Raw genomic sequence first — 15,152 nt, 5'->3', positions numbered from 1 at the left:
GGTACTGCTCCCTCTCTCTGACCCTCTGCTCGGTTCTTCAGGCACCCCAAACCTGAGACCAACCCGGCCAGCAAGATGCAGCAGAAACCCCAGAGCTGGTGATGTTCTTACCATGGAAAAACGCAGCCTCCCCTCTGTCGTAGCTCTTGGGCACAGGAACCCTGTTCTCCGTGTGGTTGAGGATAGTGGAGAGAACTCTGTCCAGTGCTTTAGCCCCGTACTGGGAAAGGAGACGAGAGTCAGGCACGGGACACACCTACACCGGCAGCCCAGCAGTGGACCGTGTCCCTGTGGGACCAGAGCGCAGACCCTGCACGTCCCCACCCTGGTGGCACCAGCTCCCTCGGGGGCAGAGGCCCAGGCACCCTCCCTGGCTCCCACAACCCTCCCACCAGGTATTAACTCCACTCGGTTCGTGTGCTGGGCACGGGCACACACAGGGAGCTGGGTGCTAGGCCAGACCCTGCCTGTAGATGCCAGCAATGATCTTCCTGAAGGCACTTGCTAACCACCTCAACCCCTCCCTGAGAACAGCCCCAAGGTACCTTATTCTCGAAGTTGTACTTGCTGAGGTCTCGGGACTCGGTGGCCCGGCGGTCCCCGTGGGTTAAGGCACCCTAGGAAGGCAGACCACGAAAAAATTCTCACTTTTAGCTGTTGGAAAACACCAGCGAAGGATGGCAGATGCCCCGTCCCAGAAGAGGCCAGGATAGGAACGTGCTGGGGGGAGGCAGCGTTCCTCTGGAACACTGAGACTTTACCAGAGTATTTGGGGATTTATCAGAAGTGAAGAAAAATGAAACTGATTATTCCATTAATTATTTCATCAGGTTTCTGGAAACAGATGGGTTTATGCTCCTGTAACAGTGGGGGAATTCCAGCATCTGGAATTGAGTTCTGCTTCCCTGAAATCCCTCCCGATGCCCTGGTTACGAATTCTTCTTCACTTCCCTCCCCAAATCCCAGGAGGCCCAAAGCCTTCTGCGTTCCACAACTGCAATGCCCTCGCTCCGGGGTGATGCAATCCCCCGTGGTAGTTACACTGGCCGTGGCAGAGGGAACACCGAAACGGGAGCTCTGCAGAGCGAATCGGAACTGACAGGTTAATCTCTTTGCTGCAGGGCACTTACAAGGCTCTCCAGACGTTTTGCCACGATGGATGCAAACCTCCTCTCCCCTGCCAGCTCAGAGATAAGGAAGACATACTCTGGAGCAGAAACCTGGTTCGATCGGTGCGTTCGACCTTCAGGGACACGAGAACAGAAGTGAAAGGAGAGGTTGGCACGGCTGGTCTGGTACAGGGAGGGAAGCTGAGCACGAGGTGAGAGCCAAAACAACTTTCCCCATCACGCTGGTTCTCCAAGGAGATCCCTCTTTGGGGGACAAGGACAGAGGCACAGCCACACCCACCACCTGGTGCTGCTGTTGAGTTTACAGCCCTGACCCTCTGGGGCTGAGAAGTGATCCCCCAGTTTGAGCCAGGACGTGCATCATCCCTTCTGTGCTCGTATTGAGGAACTGTCCCTTGCCCCTACGGAGCCTCCCCAGGGTGGAAGAGAAATCCCCAGGCACCCTTGGCTTGTTTCATGAGGACACACTGCTAACGTGTGTGGGAGGGTTCCCCCTTCCTACAGTGGCCACGAACACTCAGCCCTCACCGAACTGCTGTATGGCCCGGTCCGCGCTCCAGGGCAGCTCCAGCGTCATGTGGACCCGGCGCTTCTGGTTTTTCACCCGTCTGTCTGCTTGGAGAGAGATACCTGAGCTGGAGGCCTCGGAGATTATTGCTACAAGCTAAGGGAGAGAGACAACAAGTAAGAAAGGGGAGTGAGACTCCTGGACATCTGCAAAACTGCTTCAAGAAACAGCCCAAAGCACAACTCCCCGGCCCGTGAGGGGACCCAGGACTCCTTGTCACCTTCCAGCAGGTCAGACAGACAGAAAGCTGCAGAGCTTTGCTGGCCCGAGGCTGGCACGGCACAAGCACACAAAGGCACCCTCCCTTTCCTTCCCCTCTCGGTGTCCTCGCTCCCACGCAGATGTTTGGAGGCTTCCTCAGCTCCAACCTGACTCACCTTTTCCCCTTTCATGAAACGCTCCTTCTCCTTCAGGTTGACATGGTCTATGGAGAGGCCTTGCTCTGCCCGGGACTCGAACACAACGGAGCCGTCCGGCCTGCAAACCACGCGGCCCTTCCGCCCCGTCATCTGTACACACCGCCGGGAGAGAGGGGGGCTGTTAGAGGGGAGAGACCCGCACGGCGCAGCAAGTCAACAGCTTCCTCAGATTGCAAGGAAGGAGAGGAAACCCTCTTCCCGCAGGAACTCCCTTTGCTGGCCCCTTTTCCTGTCTCCCAGCGCCACCAAAATATCCTCCTGATTGTGAGCAGTACCTCAGCCACGTGCTCCGGGCCCCCGAAGTGATTGATCAGTTCATCCAAGGTATTGAGAGGTAGCTCTTTGCCCAGTGCTTTTACTTTAGCTAGGAGGTCCTGCTTCATCTTTTCCACGTGTTCCAGCTCTCTGAGGCCATGCATCTCTTTCTGGGAAGGCGGCATGTGAAAATTACCTGCAACGAAAAATGCAAAAATTTAGAGTTACCTGGTAACTGCAAATCAGAGAGGGAAAAAGAGTTGTCCCAAAGAGCTTCTGGGGGCACTATCTGATGAGCAAGCAAAGACACCGTGACTGCCAATAAATGCTGCTGAGCAGGGAGTGAATTCCCTCTGTGCCTCCCCCTGTTTTGGAGGGGAAAGGAGCCCGCAGGGCAAATTCTTCCTGCTCACTGATCACAGCAAGTTAACGTGAATCAACCGCACAAGCCCAAGTCTGACCATTGCAGGATAAAATCTAGCCCAGATCATAAGGCTGCCCCGAGCACAGAAGGAGCTTCACCATTCCAAGAAGACACCAAAAGAGTGTCGTCACATCAGCTCACTGCCCCTGCAGGCCCCTTAGCCAGACCCCCCCCAGAAGGGCCACGTCTGATCTGCCGCTGTCCGTGCCCGCAGGGCACTGGGGTGGGTGCCTGTCTCCAGCTGCGCACCCGTGCACTGGGTGCCACGCTCCACAGAACGAAGTGACTCCGGTTCCCAGCCCCCCGCAGCACGGAAGGAGCCAGCCCCGTGCCGCCGCTCTGCTTACCCCTGTCCTCAGCCGCGAAGCCGTTGTAGGTGTGCTCGACGAAGATGACATCGTCGGTCTCAAACACAGAGTCCGGGGAGGAGTTGAAGTCGCTGTCGAGCGCCATGTCGGAGTCGGTGCTGCTGTCGTCGCTGATCTTGATCACACCCGTGGGGTCACACACGCCCTTGAGAGCCTTGGGGCAGCGGCCCCTCTGCTTCCCTGCAAGGGAGAGCGAGCGGCGTCACGGGAGAGCCCCCAGCCTCACACCTCAACGCAGAACAGCAAGCGCCAGCTCAGAAAGAGGAGGAGAAACCACAAAAGAGCTGAGACTGCCCCAAATGAAAGGCTGATCTTGGAAAGACAGAGCCTCTTGGGTGGGGGGACAGCTAGGAGGGGAGGGAGAGAGCAGGAGGGAGGGAGAGAAAGAGAAAGGAAGAGAGAGAAAGGAAGAACAAGGCCATCTTTGTCAAGGCTGAAGCTGGTTGCACACGTCAGGATGAACACACAGCCGGCTCTAAGCAGTGCCGACTCCTCAGGGGAAGGAGTCCACGGGTCTGGCTGCCTCCAGAGCAATGTGCAGGACACGGGAAGGTGCCAGTGTTTTGGGATGTTGTTTACTCCTGAGCACAGTGAGAATGGCCCTGCCACCTGAGCGGGTTCACAAACCAGCCTGCACGGGCTGCTCCGCAACGGCAGCCAGTCACAACCACCTCCACAGCCTGCCAGTGCTGCTGTCCCCCCCTTCCCCTTGTCCCACACCCCACTGGAGGAGAAAACCCAAAACTCTTCTTACCTGCAGCCGCAGCCAATAATTTGGCAGGGAAGTTATTTTTTTGCCCCAGGACACCTGCCATGCTCTAAGTGAGGGGTAGTGGAGAAACCCCTCCTTGCTGCGAGGGGGCTTCAGACATGCAGCCAGGACTCTTGTGCAACCTGCCCCCAGTCTGGGCGAGGAGGCGGGAGAGGGGCAGAGCTACTGGGCAAGCAGTGGAGGCAAGGACCTACGCTGTGACAGGGAGTGGGTTAGGGGGAGGAAAGGGTGAAGGACCTAGAGCTGCCGTCCTCCGGATGAGAGAGTGTGAGGGGAGATGAGCGGGGGGGGCAAACTGAAACCAGGGCAGAGCAGCAAAAAGCATGAAGTAGGGAGAAGGGAAAAAGGAAAAGAAAAAGCTGAGTGGCTGGGGTGAAGCAGCAAGGCAGGAGGTCAGATGCTGGGCAGCGGAGTGTGCTCTTACGTTTTCTTTTAATGCCAGTTCCTTTTTCTCTCTTTCTTTTGGTTGAAGGAAAGTGCTTCTGAATTAGTGATAGAAAGACGCCTCTGAAAGTAAGATGCAAAATTTATTCTAGCTACCAGGAACAGGAACATCTGCTGGTTATCACGTAGCAATGTGTATTCGAGATAGCACCACATTTCATGAGAGAGGGGTAAATCCTGCACCACAACCACTAGTACCAGCCACTGGCACGGCGCTGCTCTGCGGAACAGCAGCGACTCGGACTGAGTGTGGCTCACGAAATGGGAGCGTGGGCTGCACCGTGGAAGGGGCGTGCTGGGGGATGCAAAGCACTGCAATGCTGGGAAAACACTCTTTGCCGTGGGCTCCCCGCTGGCAGAGGGAGCGGGGTGTTCAGGGAGATGCTGCAACCAAAGCAGAGCAGCCCCCGGGCTCTGCGTGACCACTGGCGTGCCCAAGTCGCAAGACCTTTATATAGCAACTAAGAGGGAGTTTTAAACGGGAAACACTATACTGGGAAGCTGTTACATCACTACTAAAAAATCCAGTTAAGTCCCAGTGTCCCAGCCCCTCTCCACGCTCTGGCAGCAGGGACTGTCAGGCTGTCTAACAAATGTGCTCCACCAAGCCCCGATTGACTGGACGTGGGCCTGCCTGCCCCCAAAACAGGGAAAAGTGACAAAACACGGACACGTGGTGGTTTCAGGTGAATGGAAAAAATCATAAGAGGTGGAAAACGAATGTTTCTGTGGGCTGTTGTGCAAATCAAAGAGCAAACGCTTAAATGCTGGTTGTGTTGGGTGGGGACGAACCCCCAGCGCGATGAGCAGGCAGCGCTGAACGAGCGCGGGTCGGAACAAAACTCCAATGTTGAAAGCAACAGCTGAGAGGTGTGGACATGACAGCTCGCCCGTGTGAGAAAGGGAGCCTTGGGAAGGGGAGGGGGGTCCAAGACCCCTGGTGAGAGGGGCTGGAGGAGACACAGGCAGCAAGGGAGGAAAGTTTCGTCTAAACTGGACACATACTGTTTCTGGCATCTCTCACTGCTTTCACCTGCATTAAAGGTCACTCAAAAGGAAACAGTAACAGCCCTGCTGCCTGTGGAATGGAGGAAGCACAACTCAACCCAACGTCCCGGGTTTTCATCACCCATCGCGCAGGAACGGCCACGTTCACGGGGTGGGCTGGGATTCTGAAAGCTGCAGGAATGAGGGGGAGCACAAGCCTCATTCTCTGCTGGAAGGGTAGCGCGAGTCCTGCTGCTGGCTTCCCTTGAGGCACAACCAGCTCCCCTTTTAGCCAGGAACAAAGGCACCACAACCAGGACACTGGTCCTGCCTCCTACGCATGCCGAAAGTCAGCACTGGCGAATCTAACCTCCTTGGACCACTCCCTCCTCTCACTGCTCCTGCGATGCCGCCTCACAGCATCAGCCCAGCCTGTGTCCTTACATGAGATTGTCTTGCTCATTTCTTCATTGTCAACAGCGCTGTTTTCCAGAGTCAGACCCACACAGACTACGTCTGAGCTCACATTTCTGGCTCTCCTACACCTGCCAGTTCCTTCCAGTGTGTAGAGAGGCGGATCAGGCTGCTCATGCAAGTTTGGACCACAGGAAACTTCAAAATCCAGGATCTAGCTCATAAAGTCCCGCTGAAGAAACGGTGCCTCAAGGACCCAGCTAAGTGTCCTCTCCATTTACAGCTTGTACAGGGCAAGGCGTTATGAAACTGCGTTTCCAGAACTGCAAGTGATGAGTGGCCCCGGGGCAGGGCTTTCCCTAGCACACCTCCAGCCTCCCACGCATCCCCCCAGCAGAAGGAAAAACAGGGATTTTTAACTCACTCTGCAGCAGAGACAAAACAATTTAGATGCCCATCGTTCTCATCCAGGACTTCTCTGGTGCGAGCCTCCCCGGTGGACTGCAGGCCGATGACGATGCACTGCAGGGAAACACAAGGGACGGCACAGCGAGGCGTGAGGGAGGGCCACCACAGCCGGCGTCAGGGCAAACAGCTACAGGCTCACGAGACTATTTCACAGTCCCAGGCACATTCCCCTGGACCCTGCCCCAAATACGTGCTGGGCCTGTGGCAGGGGACCTGATGAAGAACCACCTCTCAGATCCTTCAGCACCCAAACCCGCACCCCTGCCCACACCACAGAGAGGATGGCTCTGATCGCAGACGCTGACTGACTTCGCTAGGTAGTTTCTGCCTAAAATTTCCAAGTTGCATCCGATGGATGAAAGGACAGAGCTGTGCTCGAGCGGAAGGATCTGGTACCTCCTCTAGCTTGAACATGACCCAAAACACCCTCTCAGATCAGCTTGCCCACATCTACCGTAAATGAACGGTGGGTAATGCCTCGGAAGACGAGGCCACGTGAACTCCCCAGTATCATTTACTGTGAGTGTTCTCAGAAACCCAAACACTGCACTTCGCTCTGCTTAGTCTGGAGAGAAATTCAGCCTTAGAGAGGTTTGAAATTGCTTTCAAGCCAAGCTGAACAGTAATTAACTCCCTTTGGTTGCAGACTACAAAAAAATCCCTTGCAATGCAAGAGTGACGGCTGCTGCGGCTGCAGCGAGGCTCGGGCACCGCACCTTGTCCTTCGCCAGCTCCTCCCGGGCCAGCTCCACGAGCCGCCGGACTTTAGCAGCAATGCAGAGGTACTTGAAGAAGCGCTGGTGGGCCGACCAGAACTGACCCCACAAGGACTTCCGAGACTCCAAGCCGATCCAGTCGGCTGCCTGCTGGAACACCATCAAGGCCTCTGCCCACTGCAGACAATACCGAGAAAGGCTGAGTTAATCTCTCAGTTTTCATTTTCATTACTGCTGTGCAAGAGGGGATTACAACAGTCTGGGGTTTGATAATTTGATTTAACATCAGTATTTATGTCGTGGTGTCAGGCTGAATGAACAGCCTGGCCATTTTCTCTGCGTTAGCGTGATGTTGCAAGCTCTGGTTTGCACATATGGAACTTTTAAATAGAAGCAAAAAAGTAGAAGATGATTTTTTTAGGTAAGTTGAGCATTTGCACTCTTTTTCACTCTCATGAACAAACCAAGTCTGTGGTCATAGCCACGTTTAGGGTCCTCAAACCTTCCCACACAACAAACGGCCGTGCCCAAAGCACGATTAAACATCAAGTCTCCCCTCCGCAGCGGGACCAGCTCACCAACTTGGCTGCCTTGTCGTAGACAGTCTTGTACTGCTGGTCCAGGGGGATCTCCTCGATTCTGAAGGTCACTCCAGTGAAGCTGAGCTGCCTGGCAATGTACATTCCACTGACCTTCATGTCCATGGCCACGATCTCCATTGCACCAACTCCCCTGGGAGAGGAAGACAGCTGTGAAATCCCCTTCTCTGCTACAGGGCCGCCCTGGGTAGGCGCCTCTGCAGAACCACCACCTCTCCTGCCTCGAGCTGTCCTCAGACACCGTCCTCAGGCATCGCACCCACTTCCCAAACAGAGGCTGCCACAAAATGTAAGCCACGTGGAAAGGGTTGCTGGACACGACTTACCTCTTTTCAATTGCGTGCAGGAACTCCTCAAACGCTCTGAACGGGGTGCCCTCCCCCCAGATCCCCAGGCGGCTCATGTAAATCATGTTTTTTGGCTCAGAGGCACCTATTTGAACAGAATTCACTGTCAGCAAAACCACAGCAGTTGTGAATAGCTGTGACTCAAGTAAAGTGAACTCCTAAAAGGACAGTCATTTGCCATCATGCCTCAGGAGACCCACGGACCTTTCCACACACTAAGTGGGCAACCATCACCATACAGATGAGCAGCTGGCCAGGAACAAGCTAAACTGGAGAGAAATTAGTCTGACTTGCCAAAAAGTCACGAGTAACAGCAGTGATGGGGCTTGGGGCAGATCTTAGCACCCCAGGCTCCCCTCTAGCGCTGCAGCACCATTCACCTCTTCTTGCATGAACGTGAACTCCCAGCATACGCGCGCACATCTCAAGGGCATCCCTCAGATCACGGAGGTGACTGATGGCTGACACACAATGCTGAGAGCAGCTTACCTGTGGCACTGGCATAAACAACCCTTGCTCGAGGCAGCTTGTTCTGAAGGTCCAGCACTGCTTTGCCCATTTTAGTAGAGCTGGCGTTTTTGGCTTTGTGGCATTCATCAAACACAATCTGCAGGGGAATGTCAGTTAAGGAGAAAGGATCTATTTTCATCCTGAGGATGGGAGCAGACAGAAAATACAACCCAGCCTCCTCCAACCAACTGAACTACCAGTCCCAATATCAATAGGAGTGACTTGTTCCCCACACTGCATGAGATCTGCTGGTCTTGCCCAGTTCTGTGCTCCTCAGGGCCCAAAGTCATTTCCCCCTCCCTCTCCCTTTGCTTTCAAGGTGTGTCTTGTCTCGTAATGCTGAGGGAGAAGAATGCTGAAAAGGTTAATCCCAGCTGCATTCTTCCCCTCCTCCCCTTAACACTGCAGCCTGCGGAGGAGGAGAGAGGAGCGTGGGGGGATGCGTGTGCTTACAGCACTTAAATATCTACCACAGGCACCAGGCTGCTCCGCACAGCTGCTCCCAGTGACTTCACATGGCCCCAGGCTCTTTGTTGCTTGGTGAAGTGCGATCACAAGTGTGCAGTTCTTCTCTCTCCAGTTTTTGTTTGTCTTTTTTTTTTAAGGATACAACTCCATCAAAGTTTTCCCTGCACCAGTCTAGAATTTGTTTTAAGCGTGTCCTGTGCTGTCCGCCTGCCTGGCTTTCCCCGATCAGCGCAGAATAAGTGGCAAAGAGGACTCCTTCTGAGGTAGCTGTGTCACCATACTTAATCTGCAGACAGAGGGAGAACAAGAGCACACACGTTCACGACACTTGTCCCAGTGTGTCGCGCCCATCCTGTGCCCACAACCAACGCCGCCGGTTGTGCTGTGACTGGGCAGGGCACACACGCTCCTGCCCGCAAGGACAAAACCCAATCTGAGAGCAGAACAAAAGCCTGTTGGTAGCTGACGTCTTTAGCACTTCGATTTGGCAGAGCCATGGTGATGACAGGAACTTTAAATGTCTGGACAAGTTCCACCAGCCAATGTGTCAGCACATCTGGATGCACGCAGTGAAATGTGGAGACCACGCTAGGACTTCAACTCTTCTGGCCAACTGAAGTCGCTTCATTTTTTAAGCAACGGTTTAGAATGTTTAATTGTTTTGACCCCATCAGTTTTAATTACTTCTAGAAAAGAATTTTCTCTTTGACCAGGTGAGATTGTTGCCTATCTTCCTGTCACAGGTCCCACCTGTAATAAAATAAGAGGTAGGGGCAAAAAACCCCATGGTCCCAATTGGAAGAAAGCTCCATTTAAAGCCTTTTTTTCTCTGAAAACAAACATCCCTTTCAGTCTTTGAAGGGAGTGCATTCAGAGGGGTTGAACACACGTGGTTTCCATTGACTTCGTAAGAGCTGGTTCTTCAATACCATTAAAAACCAGAGAAGAGTGTTTCAGTGAACTGGCCAGCAGTGGCAAACACAAGCCTGATGCACTGGACAACAGACTAAAGCACAGGCTACGAGGACCCCGTGAATAACCACTACACAACTGCTGGCTGTTTCCTTTGAGAAAAACTTCACCCTCGTCACTGAATAACTGGAAAAAAGCCTGAAAATCCTCCGGTTCGCTCAGCCGAGGGGAAATGCCCACGTGCTCAGCCATGGCACTGTGTGTCTGCAGCCCCCTGCCAGGCGCCCATCTGTGCTGCCTGACCCTCCTGCTCTGACAAGAGGTTCCACAAAACCAAGTGTCAGCCCACGGGAGCAGAGCACGGCCACACCGAACGGGAGCCGTTCCCTCTGCAGGGCTCTTCAGGAAGGGCAGGAAAGGCCCGTGTCCTGCTGTACTTTGCACTTGCCTGGAGACACTTCCCACCCCCTGCAGGAAACAGCTCTGTGCTCACAGTGCAGCTCTGCAGAGCGTGTAAAAATAGCGAGAGTCCAGAGTGGGAAGAGCTTGCTGCGAGAAGGGAACAGCATGCAGCCTGCTGTCTGCTGCGGCCTGCGCACCGGCTCCGTGCAGGCAGGAGCCACTGCGGCTCTGCACGCTAAGGCAGATCACCCAACTGTAGGCTGAGTTTCCAGAACTTACAACTTCTCTCCCCTACCTTATTCAAAGCGTGCACAGGAATGTGGGAGGCTTCAATGTCCTTCAGGTCTCTCTCAGCATCATACTTGAGATCATTGGAGACGCTGAACCTGCAAAGCAAGACGTGGGCCTGGTTATCTCCTAAGGAGGCAGTCAGGGCACGCACAGTGATTAATAGCTCTGACTAAAGCAGCTGTAGGTGTGCAAAACCGTCACATTTCCAACGGCCCACACACCTCAACGCAAGATCCTACAGCAGACTCCAGTCTGCCACTTATGACAAGCTGTGTGTGCTCTGCAGTAAAACCCCGTCCTCTAGAGCCTTGAGTCCACGAATGCCCCTCTGCCGACTTCAAAGAGAGCAGGGATGGGCTTGACACTGCCCTCCCAGTAGTACACAATCTCCTGTTTCACAGTGACTCATTCTCCATCACCGCTGCAGGGGAAATATTCCCATTTCACAGGCAGCAAACAGGCACAGAGGTGGAAACGACTTACCCAAGGCCACAGCGTGAGTCAACTCTAAAGCCAACATCAGCACTAAGGAATTCCTTACTCCCAGATCCAAACTAACTCCAAGGTCTTACGGGAAAAGAAAAAAAAAACCAACTTACCACAGAGCTTTTTTCCTCCCTTTAAGATAATTTTCAAAGATGATGCCTGCAACTGTCCTGCCCTTTCCAACTCCAGCACCGTCCCCAATGAGGAACCCAGCTCGCTGCCCATTGGGTAATAAAACTTCATGTTGCTGCAAAATCAAGAACAGAACGGGAAATTAAACTAGATTCGCCTTTGCTACCAGCTTTCATGTGAGCTTAGAAGAGCACCACTGACCCCTTTCACACATCCCACCTACGCGAGTGCGTTTCCTGCTCAGATAAACGATGGCAGGAAGGGTCGAGCGTCACGGCCAAGCTCACAAGTGGCAGTTCATGGAAAAGGCCCCCAGGACCCAGAAATGTCAAGCACCTCTCTCTGCAACCAGTCAAGGGTTCTTGCTTCTTTGGGAGACAGACCCCACAGAAGTCCCTGGCTTCAAATAATCCTTTCAAAAGGTATTTAAAATGCCACATGCCAAAGCTTCCCAAGTTTCTTCACCTGTATTACAGGTTATTTTAAAACACACGTGAACACCTGTCCATACAAAAGGCAGTTTCTTTCTAGCATACGACGTGCAAGGTGGAGCCACGTACCTGGCAGGCATAAATGATGGCTTCCAGCTGTAGTGCAGAGAGCGACCCTTTGTCGGCAACGGAGCGCGGCAGGGAGAGGCTGTAGGTGATGTCGGGCGGGGGGACGCTGGACAGAGTGCTCGTTTCAACCACCAGGTCAGGGTGGTGCTTCCCAATCTTGGCTAAACGACAGCACAGAAAACAGAGAACTCAAGTTCTTCACTCCCACGGGGCACCTCTAAAAGCACTGCAGACCTCACACCAACAGTCTGTAGCCCCCTGCTCAGGAACAGAAGGGACAAGCCCGGCCCCTGCTCTTCACTCTTCTGTTCCATTGAAATTCCAGACTGCCAGAAATAAGTCATGTCCCCAAAGGCAAGCAACAGAAAAGTGTTCTGTTAAATTAGCGTAGCACCAACGAAGGATCAGTGCACTGGCAAAGCTTTTCTAGAAAATGACAAGTTTGGGAGGTGCCACGGCAAACACCATACACCGCTTGCAGGAAAACAAGGGAGCAGTTAAGGAGGTTGGTCCACAGTGGAGTTAACAGAACCTCCCATACTGGCAAGACACTCACACTTTGAAGGTATATATTCTGCATAGGTCTCCGTTTGCCCCAACTCTTCTGTTTCTTCTTCCTCACCTTCATCCTCCTCCTCTGCAGGAGCCTGAGACTGAAAAGAAACACAGCATTGACCAACTGTTAATGTTCTCCCTGAACTCTGGACACACGCAGTGCTGCACGGTGCCAGAAACTACCACTTAAACCATCACCATGCAAATCCACAAACCCTTCAAATACAATTCATCTCTATAGAGTGCAGCAACACAAGGAAAACCATCTGCGAGAGCCCACCCTGGGGGCCCTGCACGCACTTGGAGAGCGACTTTCAACGCCCAGTCCACACCAGATTAGGGAAAGACGTTTACATCCCTCTTCGGATGGACTGTGGGCTAGCACAAATTCTGCCCAGCTGCGCTCTCCTCTGGCCCAGAGCAAGGGACCTCGACCAGCTTTAAACTCAGCGTGGTACTCGGCAGCATAAAGTCATTGAATTCCAGGAAGAGCAGCCTCTACAGCCTGTGCTGGTTTAGCTGTGAAGAAAGCCCAAATCATGCTTTAACACAGCAAGGTTCCACCAAGGGAAATGTAAGACGCTTCTGGGAAAGGGCAGTGACTTGTATCTGTCCAATTTTCTGCTCTCGCTCCCTCTGAAGGGACAGCGGTCAGAACCGCTCCCCTCCACGCCGCACCATGACCAAGGGCCTGGTGTCCCATCCCGCTGAAGCCGACCATCCTTCTCACCTGGTAGCTTATGAGGAGCGGGGTGTTGGGGACAGCAGGGACGTGGTCAGTCGAGCTGTTCAAGCCAGTGAATGATCTGCTGGGTGAGAACAGCTGGAACAGAAAGGGGGCAGGTGAGAAAGCAGTCCCAGCCCTCAGCCCTCCAACCCCAACACCTACATAAATACAACAGCAGAGACACTTGTGTTCTGTACTCAGATCTTAAAGTCCACTGCAACCAAAAGCCATCGCTGGGAGAGGACCGAGCGCTAAACCAGAACACCAACACTTTACATCTCCTTACAAACCGCCCTCGAGGCAGGCATTTACCTCACAATTTTGTTTTTAAGATTAAAACCACTGTCCAAAGTAATTAGATAACTGCACCAGAACACAACGTGTGGGTCAGCACCGATTAACAGCCGTCCTGAGCGTAAGGGCCACCACCCTTTGCCTGAGGCCACCAAAGCCTGTATGCTTTCAGGCTGGCTCCTGCAGGGGCCAGGACCTCCACCACAGAGAGCAGCCCCGAGGTCCAGGAGCTCCAGCCACACCGAGACCCCCCGAGGCCAGGGATGGCAGGGCCAGGCTGCTGTGTGGGCACCCACCGCTGCCTCGGAGCTAGCCATGGCTTTGGAGCATCCAGCCCGCCGCGCCGCAGCCAGCGAGGAGAGCTCCCGAGGCACTCCCAGCTGGGAAGGCACAACCGAGGAGATCCTTTGCCTGCCCCCACGCACACAAAATCACACTGGAATTTCCCGACAGCAGGCAAGGTCAAGCCAGCAGCTCGTGGCGTCCAGAGCGATCAGCAACTCCAGAAGCAGCACTGCTTCAAGTTTATAGCCTGCGAAGAGTGCCAGACATCCAGAGAGACCCATGCTCCACCAGCAGGAGTGAAAGATGGGAAGTTCTTAAGCATAAACATTCCAATTATTTCCTTTTTTTAAATTTAAGAAAAAAAAAAAAAAAAAGAAGAAAGAAAAAAACACCCTCCATTACTGGAAGCCTGAGTCAGAATTACCAGAAGGAAGCTGGATGGAAGAGCTATTTTCAGTGCCAACAAATCTGGAGAGCAGGTGAAACATCTCCACCTACAAATCTGAGCTCAGTATAAAAGCTTTTTCTCAGGCAAGAGAAAGGCGCAGATTTGCTGGAGGGGCAGGCCACGCTGCTCTGCGTTCCGGCAGGGGAAGGTTAATGCAGGCGTGCTCTGGCACCGTGCAGTCTTCAGAGTATAAACCCCCGCTCCCCCAGTTGGGCACAGCATTGGCCCTCGGGTACGGCAAGGGAAGCGACATAAACCTTGCTCGGTTGGAGCACTGGAAAACCAACTGAGGGACTCTACCAAAACAGATCCGGGCTGCATCTGCCCGGGTGACACCCGGTGTAACGTGACCGACGTTCAGTTTCGCACCGTAGCTCAGTAACTGCTCTGGCTACTCAAAAGCATTCCTGAAATTTTATGGAAAATGATGGTGGTGTAATGATGTGGGGAGGGACAGGGGAAGGTTATCTAAATTGCTTGTATATTGGTGCAGGATATCAGCAAAGCCTCCGTCCTGTGCTAAATGTTACAGCAAGAAACCTGTGTTCAGCACTGCCCTGAGATTTTGCAACAGGTCACTTGTCTGCCTCCGTTAACAACAAAAGTGTATTTGAAATTCAGGCAATAAAACAGTTGCCCATCATGAGTCAATCTGACAATCCATTTACCTGGTGTCTGAGTTTGGCACCTCCCGTGCCAAAATGAAACTGAAATCTCCTGACTGGGATGTACTTAACTGACACCTCGTCAGGAAATGTCAAACTCGGTACAGGAAAAAAACACAAACCAAAAGAAAACAAAAACAAGCAACCAAAAAAACCCCAACCTCCTCTGTACTCAGAAAACACAGATAAGAACATTTAAAATAGCTAGAGATTCTCTTGCAAAGGAAGTCATTTATAAATGGAATTCCAAGGAGTTAATTGGCCTTATCTGAATCTAAGTGCTCTGCGGGGGGACAAGGGCGAGGGCAGGACGTGAAGAACAGCATGCAGCGGGGCCGGCTGCTCCGCCACGGGCAGGCAAGTTACCCTCACACTTACTGACACATACTTGTTTCTCACTTGCATTCTTCACACTGGATTTAGAACAGCTTTTCCCAGTCAGATTTTTGCTGTGTGCTCCACAGCTACAAAACTAGAAGCTTTTTTAGGCATCGAGTATCTCGACC

General features: G+C 53.2%; 1 protein-coding gene across 2 annotated transcripts in view; it reads right to left on the bottom strand.

The window, feature by feature from the left end:
- SBNO2 (strawberry notch homolog 2) overlaps positions 1-15,152 on the bottom strand; it is a 53,694-nt gene that overhangs the window by 5,755 nt on the left and 32,787 nt on the right. For both annotated transcript variants that reach the window (XM_068420506.1, XM_068420508.1), the window contains exons 6-24: positions 12,958-13,050; positions 12,229-12,325; positions 11,673-11,833; positions 11,094-11,227; positions 10,499-10,589; positions 9,032-9,175; positions 8,401-8,518; positions 7,891-7,996; positions 7,544-7,697; positions 6,966-7,142; positions 6,206-6,303; positions 4,361-4,443; positions 3,144-3,344; positions 2,393-2,568; positions 2,076-2,207; positions 1,659-1,794; positions 1,131-1,243; positions 546-617; positions 112-220 (exon numbers count right to left, since the gene is read on the bottom strand). In XM_068420506.1, the coding sequence (XP_068276607.1) occupies positions 112-220; positions 546-617; positions 1,131-1,243; positions 1,659-1,794; positions 2,076-2,207; positions 2,393-2,568; positions 3,144-3,344; positions 4,361-4,443; positions 6,206-6,303; positions 6,966-7,142; positions 7,544-7,697; positions 7,891-7,996; positions 8,401-8,518; positions 9,032-9,175; positions 10,499-10,589; positions 11,094-11,227; positions 11,673-11,833; positions 12,229-12,325; positions 12,958-13,050 (2,395 nt within the window). The remainder of the gene's footprint in view (positions 1-111; positions 221-545; positions 618-1,130; positions 1,244-1,658; positions 1,795-2,075; positions 2,208-2,392; positions 2,569-3,143; positions 3,345-4,360; positions 4,444-6,205; positions 6,304-6,965; positions 7,143-7,543; positions 7,698-7,890; positions 7,997-8,400; positions 8,519-9,031; positions 9,176-10,498; positions 10,590-11,093; positions 11,228-11,672; positions 11,834-12,228; positions 12,326-12,957; positions 13,051-15,152) is intronic.

This window comes from Nyctibius grandis, chromosome 31, assembly GCF_013368605.1.
Source record: "Nyctibius grandis isolate bNycGra1 chromosome 31, bNycGra1.pri, whole genome shotgun sequence".
Taxonomy (NCBI): Eukaryota; Metazoa; Chordata; class Aves; order Nyctibiiformes; family Nyctibiidae; genus Nyctibius; species Nyctibius grandis.
This window is presented reverse-complemented; position numbering and strand designations above follow the sequence as displayed.